Source organism: Artibeus jamaicensis, unplaced genomic scaffold (genome assembly GCF_021234435.1).
Source record: "Artibeus jamaicensis isolate MK-2021 breed Jamaican fruit bat unplaced genomic scaffold, CSHL_Jam_final contig_525, whole genome shotgun sequence".
Lineage (NCBI taxonomy): Eukaryota > Metazoa > Chordata > Mammalia > Chiroptera > Phyllostomidae > Artibeus > Artibeus jamaicensis.
Genome location: NW_026521874.1, coordinates 4,985,171 through 5,002,966, shown reverse-complemented (window position 1 = coordinate 5,002,966; position 17,796 = coordinate 4,985,171). Strand labels below are relative to the sequence as shown.

Sequence of the window (17,796 nt, the reverse complement as noted above, 5' to 3'; positions counted from 1 at the left end):
CAAATTGTAAAAATGGGGTTTATCTCTGCCTGGTAGTCCGTTACCAGGGATCACTGGGAGGGATCCGTTGCTAGGGCTCCTTTGCAGCCCCGGAAGGCCTGCCTCAGGACCTTCTCCCTCCCAGTCCGCAATGTATAAGGTGGCCAATGGTGCACGGTGAGCTTTCTTTAGCCTCCGCTCAGACTACTGCAGAGCCTGTTCATTTCACAGCTCCTTGGCCCAGGTGCTAGTGAACCCACCTGTTGGCCGTAGGCAGGAGTGGTGATTTAGGGGCACTTTCTGAAAGGGAGATTCCATGTAGCTGCCTTTGTGTGTCAGCCTTTAGGTTACAGTCATGTTTGGTTTTACGTCTGGAGAATTTCAAAAATTAGCTTTGCCATATTTTATAATGAAAGTCTACTTGAACCTGGAAGAAGTTCTTGATTTAATAAAAACCATGTATAAATTTTAATCTTTTAACTATTTTTTGCCCTTAAAAAAATAAAATCCTGTCATTCTCATTCAATATTTGATGCTAATTCACCATTGCTACATATCATATATATGGATATGTTGTAGAAAGATCACAGTTTAATTTAAATGCAGTGCATAAATTTAAAACCTGTGTTCTGAGTGATAATGTCCTTTTGATGTTCAGATATATGTGTTAAAATTTTAATCAGATTTGTTCATTAAAATTGGCATTGATACAGCTAATGTCGAGACTAATATGGTCTTCTGGCAGAAAGCACTTCCCTGGAGAAAATTGTGTTGGCGGCTCTTTAATAAGTTGTTGCCATCCAGGCAGGGAGGTCATGTGATTCTGACTAAAGAGGCTAACCTTCAGCAGCACCGTTGCACCTGACCATCAAGGTGACTTTCTTACACAAAAGCACCTGTGTTGATGGCCACTACACAAGAAGCTAATCCATCTAAGTATTTGTTACAGTCCATTGTTTAAATACCTGATGTTCGTATCGTGAGAATATGTTCGATAAATCAGGACTCCTCAGTGAGCGCAAACGTCTTCACGACACTAAGATGTAAGGACTGCTCGTGGACTGCTTCTGCAGAAGTACACCTTCTGCATACTCAGGGATGCTACGTTCAAGGTTTTTTCTTAACTAGTTTGAGTTAAAATGTGTTATGTAGTTGTGCAGTTAGGTGACACTGAAGCATTTTTTAAGTGTGAACTTCAAAATTAAAACTATTAAATATAGTGGTTTTCTGTGCTTAATAGAGGAGAATATGTTTTGTTTCTGTATTTGCTATATTACCAGAAAGAGTGCATTTTTTAAAAGTTGTAGTTTGATTTTCTTGAGCTATGCCATCCTACATTATTGGTCTTTTTCTAATAGGATGTAAAAAAATATGTAAATACCCAATTCTTAATCATTCTTTGTTATAAATCACTCCTGTCTCCAGTTGAAAACTGTTGTATATAAGATGAACATTCTTTTTAAGACTGTATCCATGATTAAATTTCTATTGAGGATGCAAATTAATGTGACATTATAAAAAGTATGGCAGCAAAGGCAAGGGTGCGGAGCCTGGGCTTTGACATTCGGGTGAGTTTTGCCCAGTGTCAACTGTCGGCTTCTCTGATGAGAGCCGTCTGCACAGTGTTCACCGGTGTTGTGTGACAGAAGGACAGACTTCTTTAGAAACAGAAGTCATTACTGAGGGGGCAGAATTAACAGTGTAGAATTTGGCAATTCATAGAGTACAAATTTCTTCCCTAAAAGTCAGTTATTCTGGTTTTAAAAGTCATACCTTAACAGAATTTTCAGCCCATAGCCTGTTGAAGCTGAGGAGCTGCTTGCAGGCAAGGGCAGCCTAAGCCATGGGCTATAAAACTGATCTCCATGGCAGGAGAGGGAGACACACTACGGTTTTGGAGAATCTAAGGAGGGTGCGTGTAAATTTTAATAACACAAAAACATATAGGGGTTAGTAGGGTTTTTTTGTTTTAAAATATTGTTTTTATAATTTTAGAAGTAATATAGAAAATTTCAGGGGAAAAGTTAAAAGTATATTGTAAAATAAAAATTATTTCATCATGTAGCTGTAACTTCTACTAACATTTTTATTCTACTTATTTTTATATGCTTACAAATAATGAATATAGGTTAAACACATGGTTCAAATCTTTGAAGAGTTATGACATCACATTGATTTCTTACCACCAACTTTATCCCTCCCTTTCTTTAAAAATAAAGAGAAATAAAACTTATTTGTAAAACTTTGTAGCATTCTACAAAATAATTCTGAAAGAATGCCACCAAAAATATGTATGGCTTGCTCCCTACTCCCCCCTTTTTTTTAAACCAAGGAAAACAGAATGAATGAATATGAATGGAATATGTGTGAATGGGGGGGGTGTATTTAGCACAAAAGTTGTACTGATGGGCATTGTAGCATTTATGTCATGTTCACTGTTCCTTTCTTAGGGCCTCCAAGGATGTCCCCAAAGGCCCAGCGACACCCTCGAAATCACAGAGTTTCTGCTGGGAGGGGTTCCATTTCCAGTGGCCTAGAATTTGTGTCCCATACCCCACCAAGTGAAGCAGCTGCCCCTCCAGCAGCAAGGACCAGTCCTGCAGGGGGCACCTGGTCGTCAGTGGTCAGCGGGGGTGAGTAACACTTGGCTTAGAGCATAATGACAGTGTTTATTTTGTAATTCTACTATAGTAAGAAGGGCAGTGCTCAAGCTGTTTGAGGAAGTGTGAGTGTACATATTAAAAATTAGGTAACCAGGGATTGGAAACCGTGTATTTTTTAGTCTGGGCTCCACAACTTACTTCACCATGTGTTAGAGCAAATCCTATGATCAGTTTTCTCAGCGAGTAAAATAATTTTTGCCGAGTCTACTTTATGGACTTGTGATGAGATTCATGATACTCATAAGTATGACTATACTTTTCTAAAGTGCCACTGAAAGTTAAGTCAAATACAGGATGTCACAATGTTTGCAGGGGTTGCATTTCTATTCCTGTTGAGGCTTATAGTGCTGTGTGTTTCTGTAGCATCTGTCTATGGTGCTAATTCCTGACTATGCTTCCCTTATGAGGAATGTTAAACATACATACAACGAGGGACTCAAGTTTTATCTGTGAGTAGCCTGAGGAGTGTGCTGACAGCAGCTATAAAAGTGTAAAAATTACACTTTGACAAGATCTTACCATTAAACTAAGACTGCTTTTGCTATTTACGTTTTGCTTTCATGGTAACTGTGGGGAGTTAGAACATGTAATGATTGTGGGTATTTTGGTCACAATCTTGTCTTAGTGCATTGAACCTTTAAAAAATATATCTTTAAGCGTAACAAACAAAAAGATATCCAGCTCTTTTAAATGTCTTGTGTTGGTGTGCACTGCTCAGCTTTATGTATGTATAATTATATTGTAAATTCCTTTAACACTTTCTGTTTTCTTTTGTCTTCAATTATAAGGAAATAATTCAAGGAACAAAATAGAATTTCTAAGTATCTTTATTTCTTCATTTCTACTGTTAATCATTTGACATACTCAGGTGATCTAGAAATGAATATTGAGAGTAAAACATAATTATAGATGTAAAAGAGTAAAAATGTAGTTGTTAGAAATATACACAGGCCTGGCCAGTGTGGCTCAGTTGGTTGGAGCGTTGTTCTGTAGACCAAAAGATTGCATGCAGGTTTGATTCCTGGTCAGGGTGTGTGTGGGAGGCAACTGATTGATGTTTTCCTCTCTCTCTCCCCTGACCCTTCCTGCTTCTCTCTTCCCCCCAGAATCAATAAATATGTATTTTAAATGGTTTTTTAAAATACACATAGTCCTGGCTAATGTGGCTCAGTGGACTGAGTGCCAGCCTGTGAACCTAAGGGTCTCTGGTTTGATTCCAGTCAGGGCACATGCCTGGGTTGCAGGTCAGGTCCCCAGTTGGGGTTGTGCAAGAGGCAGTCGCGGTATCTCTTGCACACTGATGTTTCTCTCCCTCTCTTTCTCCCTCCCATCCCCTTTTTCTACATATATATATATAAATAAAAATCTTTTAAAAAATATACACAGAAGACCTGCCTGGTGTAGCTCAGAGGATTGAGTGCGGGCCTGTGAACCAGACGATCGCAGTTCGATTCCCAGTCAGGGCATATTTGTGAGTTGCAGGCCAGTTCCCAGCAGGGGCCAGTTCCCAGCAGGGGATGCACCAGAAGCAACCATACATTGATATTTCTCTCCTCTCCTTCCCTTCCCTTCTAAAGATAAATAAATAAAATCTTAAAAAAAATAAAAACACACAGAACAGTGTAACAGCTTGTTTTTTATACTAATTAGAAAATGGTAATTATTCAGTAATAGTTTCCCTCTATGATCCTGTGAGTCAAAAAAAATAAAGAACCACCAACATGAAGCAAATTGAACTATTTTCTCTAAACCTTTGAATCTGAGCTCTATAAATGGGCTTATAATGGAATATTATTCCTATTATAATAGGAATGGAAACCCATTAGATACTTATTTTGAAGCTGTGGCATAGAACCCCTGCTTGGGTTATCTTCCCTTCTTGGCTAAATTGGTCCCTGATTTCCTTAGATACTGCAGAATGGGTCTTGACGTGGTGAGAAGGAGCATACAGGACTGGCTGGCTACGAGCTGCTAAAAGGTGTTTGAGTTTATTATTGGAAGGAGAAGTGTATAAGCCTAATTCTTAGGGATCCTGCACCTGTACTTTTTTAAAAGAAAGCATCTCACTTCTTAGTAGAGAATATTGCTGTCTTTATCTTTTTAAGTGGCATTTATCTTGCCTTAGAAATAGTTTCTAACTTCATTTAATATACTACTGCCTTTAGAAGTAATATATTTAGTTAGAAGAAAAACTACAGTTGTACTTAGGTATTAGTATATTCTTAATCACCACTACTATTCCTAAGACCTTGGAAAAGAAAAATTAGGTGATAGGATAAAGAGTAATTGGGAATGGGGGTCGTATAGGACTGTTTTTTACGTAGAAAAGAGGCCTTAAAAGAAACCTCTTTGAGGACGTGCCATTGGAGCTGAGAATGTAATGAGTAACTTTTCTTTTTCTTCTAGTTCCAAGATTATCCCCCAAAACTCACAGACCCAGGTCTCCCAGACAGACCAGTGTTGGCAATACTCCTGGTGGACCAGTTCTTGCTTCTCCCCAAGCTGGAATTATTCCAGCTGAAGCTGTTGCTGTGCCTGTTCCAGCTGCATCTCCTGCACCTGCCAGTCCTGCATCCAACAGAGCTGTTACCCCGTCTATTGAGGGTGGGTGAGAAAGGGCTCCCGGGTCCATAATACCATTTGTAGACTGCAGTGTTGTTACAAGTTGAACATTACACAAAAAATGCTATGTTTTATTCAAAGGTGGGTGTTTGTGTGCACATTTAAAATTTTATGTAAATGAAGTGATCTGTTTAATACTGCTGATTTCATGTGTTACTCTCTAATGTCTTGTTAAGAGGTAACATTGCTGAGTAGTAAATATTAATATAAAGTAAGTTATTGGTATTTCATATGTTGACAAAGGAGAAAGGCCTTCTTAAATGGAAGTAATATTTTCCAAAAACATAGGAGATAAAAATAGTTGAGTATTTTTCCATTTTACTTTTCTATCATGTATGTAACTTTGAATTTTTAAAAATATTATCTTCTAGCTAAGGATTCCAGGCTTCAAGATCAGAGACAGAACTCTCCCGCAGGGAATAAAGAAAATGTAAAACCTAATGAGACCTCGCCTAGCTTCTCAAAAGCTGAAAATAAAGGTTAGAGTTTAAAAAATATTTAGGTGTAACTACAGAAACATGAAGGAATATGTCTAATCTCATGCTGATATAAAGTATTTTTTATTATTTTTCTTAATACTATATATATTTAAATGCATAATTAACAAGTCCCAAAGTCTATAATTATTAAAAATTTTATTATTTTGATAACAGAATTTATTTTCACTTCTAACATCCCATCCTAAAAGAATTTTAAGTTGAAGATTAGAAATAAATTTGTATCTAACAGTTATTAATTTTACAGGTATATCACCAATTGTTTCTGAGCATAGAAAACAGATTGATGACTTAAAGAAATTTAAGAATGATTTTAGGGTAAGTGTTGCATTTGAATTTTATTTTTCATTGTTCTTGCATTAGAATTTAAAAACATAAATATTAAATGTTACTAAATTATTCTGTGATCTATTTACTAAAATGGATTGTATATACAACCACAAACATTGAACCATGTGTATAGAAAGCTAAACATTCTTAAAGTTGTCTTTGCCTGTACTTTAATTAGAGTAACTAAAATCATGAGATTTGATAAGAACAATAAAAAATATCAAATGAAAGAATATAATTTTGATGTTTGAAACTACTAGAAGTTACTATTTTATATTTATTTGGTTAGTGTATTTGCTGAAGAGCAGAGCAAGGCCAAGGTGTTAATTGTCTAATGCGATGTGGCAAGTGGAAGACGCCCTGCACTGTGGGGTGCTGACGCACACCAGATTGACGTTTTGTACCTTTTCCTTTGAACAGCAAAGGAAACCATCAATGAAATGAAAAGGCAACCTGCTGAATAGAAAACATATTTATAAATCTGATAAGGAGTTAATTTCCAAAATAGATAAATCACACAACTCAATAGCACGTCCCAGAAAAAAACTGATTAAAAAATGGGCATAGGGTCCGAATACACATTTTTCCAAAACAGACATAGAGATGACTGCAGATCTATGAAATGGTGCTCACCATCACCAATCAGCAGGCGGGTGCAAGTCGAAACCACGGTGAATTATTTCCTCATGCCTGTTAGAGCGGCTGTTATCAAAGAGAGAAAAAATGACAAGTGCTGGCCAGGATTGTGAAGAGGGAACCTTTGTGTACTTCCAATGGAAATGTAAATTGATGCAGCCACTACGGAAAGCAGTATGGAGAATCCTTGAAAAATTAAAAATAGAACTGTCTTATAACTCAGTTCCACTTTGGGGTATTTATCCAAAGGACACAAAAACACTAACTTGAAAAGATAGCTGTATCCCGTGTTTATTGCACCATTATGTATAATAGCCAAGGCATGGAAGCAACATAGGTGTCCATCAGTGGACAAATGGATAAAGAAAAGGTGTGTGTGCATGTGTGTACACACTAGGGAATATTACTCAGCCATAAAAAGGAGGAAATCCTGCCATTTGTAACAACACGGATGGACCTTGAGGACATTGTGCGATAAGCAAAATAAGACAGAGAGACAAATACCATCTGATCTCACTCATGTGGAATCTTGAAAAAAACAAAGCCCAAACTCATAGATCTGTGGTTGCCAAAGGCAGGGGTTCGTGAAATTAGTGAGAATTGTCTAAAGGTACAAACTTCTAGTTACAAAATAAATGAGTTATAGGGATGAGATGTATAGCATGGTGACTATAGTCAACACTGTTGTGTTGTGTATGGTATTTGAAAATTACTAAGAGATCTTAAAAAGTTTTCATCACAAGAAAAATACTGTAACTGTGATAGTTATTAACTAGACATACTGTGATCATTTCAAAATACACTGGGTCATTATATTTTACACCTGAAATGAATGCATTCCTATGTGTCAATTATATCTCTATTTTTAAAAAGTAGTCCTATTCGGTGGGGAAAAAATCTTGGTTTCTTTCTGTTTAATATACTACAGATAGGAAATATAGCAGAATGCTCAAAAGCATTAATTACACCTTAGTTTTCCCATATGTAAGTTGGCAGTAATAGTATATACATCAAATAAGGCTGTCGTAACTACTGAGTAAGGTTGTAGTTTAGAAGTGTCCAGCAAATAGTGAGTACTTTAGATACGTTTACCATTATATGAATAACAACAACAAAAGTCTTATTTTTGCCCTACTGAAAGACCCTTGTGGTAAACATTGGAGAAGTCTTCTGTATGTAGTACATGGTTGATCTGTGTAGCCGCTGCTAAAATTTTTATGAACAAATGCTGGCTTAAAAATGGAGTGCCTATATTGTGACTTAAATTGTTCCTGGGTCCAAATAAATGTCCTGTCACCCTTTTCCGTCAGCTATGGTGGTGATGCAGTTAGCCATGAGAGCCCCTGAGCCAAATAATGCTGCTTCCCAGAATGCCAAGGGCCCCAATAGTGGCACTTTGACCTTGTTTTGCCCGTTTCGAGGCTGAGGATATAGTTCTCTCTCTCCATCCTTATGGCCCCTTTTGCTGTGCAGCTGCCCAGGGCTGCTGCTTGTACTTGTTCTCATTTCCACCTTTACAACTTCTACTTTTCCTTCTCTTTTCCTCGCCATTTTCTTCATCTGTCCCTGTCTTCCTCTGTGGAGTATGACATCTTAAATCATCTTCAGGTGGGACTAGTGTTGATTTTTTTCTGTTCTATAAACTTACCTCATTGTTTATTTCACTAATACCTTTTTACTTCTGTTCTTGCTGTTTGGTACTTGTGTTTTGTGGTTTCCTTTTTTTTTACTTACAAGTTAGAAGGTCTATGAAGGTATATTGAGGACCAACATGTCTAATGAGGTCTTCCTCAGAAATCCGTCTACTTCCGACTCTCTAAGCCACTGCTTCCCGAGGCCAGGCCCTGGTCTTGGTCCAGCCTCCATAATGGTGTCTCTGCACCCCACTTGCTTCCCTCCAGTTTATTTTCCACAGAGCTGCTGTGCTCATCTTTATTGATTCTGCTCAACACTGTATCCTGCTTAAAAATCTTCAGTGACTTCTCATTAACCTGTGAATTAAAAGCTAGAGTCCTTAACATAGCTTCCAAGTTCCTTTTTTTCTCAGTTCCTCCTGGGTGAGTTTGTCGTTTCATGAGTCAGTCACTCCCGCCAATGTGCCCACCCTTGCTGTGGGCACAAGTGCTCTTCTTTTGCACAGTGGGGCCATGTCTTTCCTTTCCCCTGCATTTTTTAAACATATTTCTTTTGCATAGACCATTCCCTTTTGCAAACTCCCCTCCTCCCCCAGACCTCTTCACATTTTAGACTAGATGACACTTAATCGTCGAGAAGCCTTCTTTTTCTGTAAATTGCTTTTCTCATAGGACCCCATAGCATTCCCCTCACCATGTGAAGTGTCTGATCTTACCCAGATGGTAAGCACTGAGAGGATAGGCACAAGTTTAATGTTTTCCATACCCAGCAGGCACAGTTTCTAACACGTGGTAGACAGTCGGTAAATATTTAATTTTGAGGTTAGGACATTTGAGTGCAAGATGACTATGGTTCTGTTACTGCCTTACAATGAAGACATTACTGTGAAAGTACGCAGAAGCCTTATTCCATGTATTTCCTGATTATAAATAACATTAGTGTGGTTGTGCGCATGGAGAAAATTGACTACTATAGTTGCTTAAAATCAAGTATAATTATTTCCTTTATTTAGTTGCAGCCAAGTTCTACTTCTGAATCTATGGATCAACTGCTAACCAAAAGTAGAGAGGGAGAAAAATCAAGAGATTTGATGAAAGACAAAATTGAACCAAATGCTAAGGATTCTTTCATTGAAAATAGCAGCAACTGCACCAGTGGCAGCAGCAAACCAAACAGCCCCAGCATTTCCCCCTCGATCCTCAGTAACACGGAGCACAAGAGGGGACCTGAGGTCACATCCCAAGGGGTTCAGACTTCCAGTCCAGGATGTAAACAAGAGAAAGATGATAAAGAGGAGAAAAAAGACGCAGCTGAGTGAGTAAACCTGGCATTTACATGTCCTGTTACTTACTTAACTTTTTCTTAAGGTGTCCAGGGCCTTCTAACTCAAGAATTTATTTGGGTTTTTAGAATGTTTCATAAGTAGCTTTCAGATTATAACAGCTTGTCTAAACAAAGGACATTTTAAGTAAATAGGTCGTTGTACCCCGAACTATTCTTCCCTTCCCCACCATTTTTGTACCCAGTGGCAAAACAAAAAAACAACCTTAGGTATAAATTAAGAAAGGCTTTTTCTGTAGATGTATAGGGGATTGAAATCTTACTGACTTTTGGGACCTATGTCCCTCCGGTGTTAGGTCCTGGCTCTGTTGCTAGGAGTAAGAACTGCCACCATCAGTACAAGAGAGGAGTATCTGATGTCCCTACTTGGAAGTCATCATTTTCCATCAGAAACAATGTTTTAGTTATCGGTTAGCTTTGATAAAGTAGAGTTAATTTTGCACATTCAGTATATGAGAGAAGGGCCCAAAAACCCTGGAATTATCTTCTGGAGGGTGGGCCCCTTGTAGTACAGGCTTCCCCCACTAGGTGAGTGTTCTAGGAGCCCATCTGCATCAGTGCACTAGCTGGCGTTGTTGTGAGAGGCTGTGTTCAGCCTCAGTGAAAATTTTTTTGAAGACTCAACACATTTGCCCATTCATGATGGGTGATTCATGGGCGCATCTGCCCACTGAGTGTTCAACAGTTTTTGACCAAAAATGGCATGACCCTCATGTCCCACCCTCCCTATTCGCTTGATCTTACCCTGAATGAGGGTTGTTTGTTTGTTTTTTTTTTGTGTTTTTTTTTTTTTGGTTTCCCCGGATGAAAAAAATCCTCAGAGGGAAACGTTTCCCAGATACAGAAGAAGTCAAACAAACTAACAAAAAAAATGGCAGAAGCACTAAAAAGCGACAAAATCGACAAGTTCAAAACCTGTTTTGAGCAATGTCTCAATAGGAGTATTGCATCATATGGAGAGTACTTTGAAAGTGACTAAAGTTTAAACATGGAAGACTAGATACACAATTTTTTATAAGTAAATTCCAAGTGTTTTTGGGTCCCCTTCATACAAAGATGGGCAAAAGGAGGTTAAATTACCAGCCATTATTACCTTAAAAGATAAACCATAAGTAAGGATATAAAATAATAAGACAAATAATATAATAGTTAATAAATGATAATATAAGAATATACTCACAGCTGTAAACCTACCTTTGCCTACCCCTGTATTATCAATTAAATGGACTTTCATGGGCTAGCCACAGAGCCTGACTTAAACACCATTGATTTATTTGTTATGGGTCCCATACAGTCTGATTATAGCTGAACTTTTGGAATGCAGCTCGTTAATAAGTTGGGGAGTGCTTATTCTTGATTTGAGGCCAAAAGAATTTTATTAACACTTTTTTCCAAGGTATGTCATGTATGAAACACTTCGTCACATTAAAAAATAGTGCATGCACGAAATTGGTATATTAAAGATTGCCTTTCAGGATATTTTATAAGGGGCTACTACTGCTTTTCAGTTAAAGTATCTGTTGATTGCCTTTGAGAGAAACATTATACATTATACTGTTGGGGTTTTTTTAAGTGTCCTTGTTTGGTCAGTTATTATCAAATTAAGGAGTGGTGTGTGTGTGTTAATGAAGTGGATCAATGATAGTGAGAATTGTATGTTTAGCAATTTTTAAAAAATTCTGTCAGGTAAAGAGGGCTTTAGAGACCCATAAATTCCATGCATCTTTCATTGGCCTTTATATTTTTGTTCTGATTTAGGCAAGTGAGGAAATCAACATTGAACCCCAATGCAAAGGAGTTCAACCCTCGTTCTTTTTCTCAGGTAATTTCTTCTTTGAAGTAATCTAGCCTTTAAAAAATAAATTTATTATTAGTAGTAATGTTTCTTTTTTCATACCTGACATTTAAATTCAGTTACAGTGTGCTGAAACGACTTTCAGTTCCCTTTTTTTACGGTTTCTTATGGTCACTAAAGAGCATTTTCGAGCCATAAGAGAGACCCTTGTGTCGTCATCAAGAGTGTGCCATCTGGGGCAGATCTTTCGGTCTTTGTGACTCAGACTTGGAAGAGTCTAGGTAGGCTGTCAGGTTCATAGACATACTGTTGTTATCTGTTCTCCTGAATTTTTAAGAAAATAGATTATTTTTTAATTTTTTAAACACTTTTTTGAGTGTCTTAAAAGTCACCACTATTTTTAGTAGTAGTATTGATTATTGGCAAAACTTTACTTTTTCTACCAAAGTGTTTTTCTCTTTTATTTGACATGTGTGAAGTTTATTTTCTATAAGACTTTTCATTAAAAGGGACAATTGAAAGCAACTAAAACTTAGAAAGATGGGGAAAATTAGTTTCCAAGTTACAATAATAGTTAGCTTTTCACCTTAAGATAGTCGATTTTTGTTTCTGTAGCCAAAGCCGTCTACCACCCCAACTTCGCCTCGCCCTCAAGCACAGCCCAGCCCGTCTATGGTGGGCCATCAGCAGCCAACCCCAGTTTATACTCAGCCTGTTTGTTTTGCACCAAATATGATGTATCCAGTCCCAGTGAGCCCAGGCGTGCAAGTAAGTCATGGAGTTTGATATTCTTTGCTCACCCTGGTTATTTGTATTTGACACTAGGCACTCTGTAGGTGCGCAGTGATTTGAGGCACTGATGGTGTAACAGAAGTATTTGAAAAGGGAAGGCATGAGCTGGTCTCAGTGTAACGACCTATATCTGAGACTGAGAGACTGATTTCTGGTGAAAAAGATGGTTTAGATTTACTGTAGTTCAGGGTTTGTCCTTCTAGCTATGAGTGTTTTAGTGTTTTTGATGATGAAAATCAGGAATACTGATTTTCAGAGCTAGCTTCCTAGCAATATACAACTGAGAGAGTGGTAAAAATATGTTCTTACTGTCCTCAGAGCCTAATCTATTTTTTTTAATCCCTCAAGCCTTTATACCCTATACCAATGACGCCCATGCCAGTGAATCAAGCCAAGACATATAGAGCAGGTAAAGGTGAGAATAATCCTGCCTGTGTTTGCTTGTAGTCTGCATGCTGCATGAATGAGTAACTCAGTTTATAATGAAGAACTGCTTAAGGTTCAGCTTTGACTTTGGATGACCAACATATTACACGAGGTACTCAGATGCATTTTTTGTAAACAAAACGGGAGGAGAAGTGCTCATCGGTTGTGATAGTTCAAGATCTTCAAAAAGAATAATTGATGTTTAAAGTTTTCAATGTTTAATTTGAAAAGAGGGTTCGCTAAATTAATTTACCAGGTTCCTGACATTCTTATTTTTACTAACATATAATTTTCCTCCAAAGCCCCGAATTTCTTTTAAAGCAGAGGGTGGCTCCCTTCAGAAACCATCAAAATTCCACTAAAGGGGGTTTTGTCATCTTAAAAAAAAAAACCATAAAACACCTGCAATATCATTATCACACCTTAAAAGAATTAATAGTACAGTGGTTTTCTAATACAGTAATCCCCCCATCCAGTTTGGCTTTTTGCAGTTTCGGTCAACCAGAGCCTGAAAATAAAAATGTAAAATTTCATAAACAATTTATAAGTTGTAAATTGTATGCTGTTCTGAGTGGCGTCGTGAAATACTGCACTGCCCCATTCTGTGCCGCCTGGAACATGCATCACCTTTGTCCAGTGTGTCCACGCTGTATATGCTACAGACCCACACACCTCACTAGGCACCTAGTAGACTCTTCTGGGTTATCGGACCGACTCTCATGGTGTCACGGTGCTTGTGTCTGAGTCCATCTTACTTTACCTAGTAACGGCCCTGAGGTGTAAGAGTAGTGGTGTTGACAACTTGGATATGCCCAAAGGAGCCATAAACTGCTTTTCTTTTGTTGAATTTTTAAATATTTACTGATTTCAGAGAGAGGAAGCAGGGAGACATTGATTTATTGTTCCACATATTTATGCATTCATTGGTTGATTTCTTTTATGTGCACTGACTGGGGATTGAACCCGCAACCTTGGTGTATTGGGACGATGCTGCAACCACGGAGTTACTTGGCGAGGGCTAAAATGGTTTCTTTATGTGAAAAGGGAGAAAGTTCTCACCGTAAAGGCTGCTCAGGAACAAGTCTCCCACCTGTGAAATTACAAAGAAGGAAAAAGAAATTGGTGCTGGTTTTGCTGTTACACTACAAACTCCAAAAGTCATGGTCACAGTATATGATAAGTGTTAAGATGGGAAAGGCATTAATTTTGTAATGGGAAGATATGAACAGAAAATGTGTTCTGATGGACATGTTGCACCAGAAAGCGCTAACTCTTTACAAAGACTTTAGCAAGTGTGTATCTTCAAGTATTTCAGTGTGTATTTCAGTGTGTATCTTCAAGAGTTACACTCTTTTTTATTTTAAGTATATATTTTTATTTATTTTAAGATTTTTAAAATTTATTTTTAGACGGAAGGAAGAGAGGGAGAGAAACATCAGTGTGTAGTTGCCTCTCATGTGCGCGTGCGGCCCCCCCCCCCCCCACACACACACACACGGGCCCAGGAACCTGGCCCACAACCCAGGCATGTGCCTCGACTGGGAATCGAACCTGTGACCCTTTGCTTCACAGGCCCATGCTCAATCCACTGAGCCACACCAGCCACAGCAAAAGTATATTTTATTGATTATGCTATTATAACTGTCCCATTTTTTTCTCCTTTTTATTCCCCTCCACCCTCCTTGCACCAGCTCCCCCTCCCCTTTAGTTCATGTCTGTGGGTTGTTCATATAAGTTCTTTGGCTTCTCCATTTCCTATACTATTCTTAACCTCCCCCTGTCTATTTTGTATCTAACATTTATGCTTCTTACTCCCTGTACCCTTTCCACCATTTTCCCACCACCTACTTCCCCACTGATAACCTTCCATATGATCTCCATTTCTGTAATTCTGTTCCTGTTCTAGTTGTTTGTTTAGGTTTTTTTTTAGGTTCAGTTGGTGATAATTGTGAGTTTGTTATCATTTTACTGTTCATAGTCGTAATCTTCTTTTTCTTAGATAAGTCCCTTTAACATTTTATATAATAAGGGCTTGGTGATGATGAACTCCTTTAACTTGACCTTGTCTGGGAAGCACTTTAACTGCACTCCCATTCTAAATGATCACTTTGCTGGATAGAGTAATCTTGAATGTAGGCCTTGCCTTTGATGATTTTGAATACTTCTTTCCAGCACCTTCTTGCCTGCAAAATTTCTTTTGAGAAATCAGCTGATAGTCTTATGGAGAACTCCTTTGAAGATAACTGTTTCCTTTTCTCTTGCTGCTTTTTAAGATTCTCTTCTTACCCTAATCTTGGGTAATGTAATTATGATATGCCTTGCTGTGTGCTTCCTTGGGTCCAACCTCTTTGGGACTGTGAGCTTCCTGGACTTCCTAGAAGTCTATTTCTTTTGCCAGAATGGGAAAGTTCTTCATTATTTGTTCAAATAAGTTTTCAATTTCTTGTTCTTCCCTTTCTTCTGGGACCCCTGTGATTTGGATTTTGGAATGTTTAAAGTTGTCCTGGAGGTTCCTAAGCCTTTGCTCATTTTTTTGAATTCTTGTTTCTTTACTTGTTATGGTTGAATGTTTATTTCTTCCTTGAACTGCTCCAAATCATTGATTTGAGTCTCGGTTTCCTTCCTTCACTGTTGGTTTTCTGTGCATTTTCCTTTATTTCACTCTTCATAGCCTTCACTTTTTCATCTATTTTGCAACCATATTCAACCATTTTTGTGAGTATCCTGATCACCATTGTTTAGAACTCTGCATTTGATAGGTTGGCTATCTCTTCATCGCTTAGTTCTGTTTTGGGAGTTTTGATGTATTCTTTCATTTGGGCCAAAAATCTGTCTTGCAGGCACACCTGTTATGTAGTAGCCTTAGGTATTCACTGCAACGGGGTAACCCACACTGCTGCTTTGTGTGTGGTGCTGTCTGTGGGGAGGGGTCTGACAGGGAACCGTGCTGCTTGCTCAGTTCTCGGCAGCTTTCAGTCACTTCCCTCACTTCCCACAAGCAAATTGGGCTCTGCTGGTGCTGATTCCCAGGTGGGCAAGCTTGTGTACGTTCTAGGACACTGTGGGTCTCTCCAGCAAACTCTCCTGTGAGGTTGGGAGTTTCTCCTGCCACTGCAACCCCCACAGGTTTCTATAGCCAGAAGTTTTGGGACTTTCTTTTCCCAAACTGGAACTCTGGGTCGCATGGTCTGTCTCATTCCCTGGTTGTTCCTCCTGGTTTATCTGCACACAAACGTGGGACTTCCCAACCCTCCAGCTGCCCCAGCTGCTCCTCTCCACCCCCCTCCTGCCAGTCTGAATGAATGTTTCTTCTTTAATTCCCTGGTTGTTGAACTTCCATACAGGTCAAATTTCTGACAGTTCTGGTTGTTTTTGTTTTTAAATTTGTTGTCCTTCTTTTGGTTGTGGAAAGAGACAAAGCGTATCTGCCTACGCCTCCATCTTGGCTGGAAGTCTATACTCTTTTTAAAATTACTTAATGGTAATTTTACCATTAAGTAATTATGGTACCATTATTCACACCTGAAAATACCAGCAATTATTTCTTGCTCATCAAATATCGAGAGTACAAATTTGCCTTACTGTCTTACACATTTTTTAATACTTGGCTTCTTGAACCATAATCCAAAGTCCATGCTGTTCATTTAATTGACAATAGTAGCTCTCTTAATAAGTCTTTCTTGATTTGTAATTTTCCCTAGAGTGTTTTCCCTTAACATTTTATGTAAATCCAGCTTATTTTTTCCTGTGTTCTTTTCCATCATCTCGATTTTGTGGATTGCATCCTGTGCAATTCTGTTTAAAGTGACCCTCTGTCTCTTTATAAACTGTTATTAGATAAGATTAGGTTGTATTTTTTTAAAACTTAATCTGGACTGTTTTATGGATAGTGTGTATATTTTCATTAGGAGTCATATAATGTCTTGTCATCTCTTTTTTGTGATAGCAGGAGTAACCTGACCAAACATTTCCTACCAGGTCTCCCATGTTGGTTTTAGCAGCCATTGATGACAGTTGTCTAGGCCTAGAGCCATTATCTCATTGAGTCGCACATGATGACAACCTCTGTCATCCTTCCTCAATTATTAGCTGGAATATTTCTATCAAAAAAACTATTTTGGCCCTGGTTGGTATAGCTCAGTGGATTGAGCACGGGCCTGCGAACCAAAAGATCATGGTTCGATTCCCTGTCAGGGCACATGCCTAGGTTGCAGGCCAGTTCCCAGCAGGGGATGCACCAGAAACAACCATACATTGGTATTTCCCTCCTCCTCTCCTTCCCTTCCCTTCTAAAGATAAATAAATAAATTTTTTTTTTTAATTTACATCCAAAATATAATTAAAATTCCTCTATCTCAATTATAAAACCAAGAGAAAGAGCAAAAGATTTGTATAGTTGAACTTTTTTCTTTTTTTAAGAGTTTATTTACTTTTTAGAGAGAGGAGATACTTTAGTGTGAAGAGATACACTGATTGGTTGCCTCTTGCATGCCCCCAACTGAGGAACCTGGCTGGCAACCCAAGCATGTGCCCAGACTGGGAATTGAACCTGTAACTCTTTGGTTTGCAGACCAGTGCTCAATCCACTGAGCCACACCAGCCAGGGAGACTCAGTGAACTTAATCACACAAACTTTCATTTGATAAAAATGATGCTTGATTTTGAGGTGTCTTTACTAAAAGGAGATGCTTTTTTGATATGAGGAATCTCAAGATTAAATTCAGAAAAATATTTATTGTATTGGTTTCTTCTGTTAACAGCTTGCTTTTCTAAGTAAATAAAACTATATAAAGGGCTTTCTGAACTTTCAAAAGCAATTAATGCATTTTTAACAAAGAATTTCAAATATTTAAAATAACCAAGTTCTATATCTAAACTACCAGCTACTTATATAGTTCTGATGATTTTATGAACATACTAAGTTGTTACACTTTTTTGTGCCCCATACCTGATGTAAGCCGTGGCTTGTGATTCCTTCCCTCAAGTGACTTATTTACTATCACACCATAAACTCAACACATAAAACAGTCAGTGCTACAATTGATGTGTGAGGAAAGGGTACACAGAGCTTGGAAACTGG

The 17,796-nt window shown here is 38.2% G+C and overlaps 1 protein-coding gene across 6 annotated transcripts in view; it reads left to right on the top strand.

Moving 5' to 3' along the window:
• Positions 1 to 17,796, top strand: part of ATXN2 (ataxin 2) — a 100,864-nt gene that overhangs the window by 65,843 nt on the left and 17,225 nt on the right. For 4 of the 6 annotated variants that reach the window (XM_053669823.1, XM_053669824.1, XM_053669822.1 and 1 more), the window contains 8 exons: positions 2,430 to 2,612; positions 5,049 to 5,246; positions 5,636 to 5,743; positions 6,009 to 6,079; positions 9,375 to 9,676; positions 11,462 to 11,525; positions 12,114 to 12,266; positions 12,639 to 12,705. In XM_053669823.1, coding sequence (XP_053525798.1) covers positions 2,430 to 2,612; positions 5,049 to 5,246; positions 5,636 to 5,743; positions 6,009 to 6,079; positions 9,375 to 9,676; positions 11,462 to 11,525; positions 12,114 to 12,266; positions 12,639 to 12,705 — 1,146 coding nt within the window. The remainder of the gene's footprint in view (positions 1 to 2,429; positions 2,613 to 5,048; positions 5,247 to 5,635; positions 5,744 to 6,008; positions 6,080 to 9,374; positions 9,677 to 11,461; positions 11,526 to 12,113; positions 12,267 to 12,638; positions 12,706 to 17,796) is intronic. The other 2 variants (XM_037133448.2, XM_037133451.2) reach the window with 1 other exon arrangement.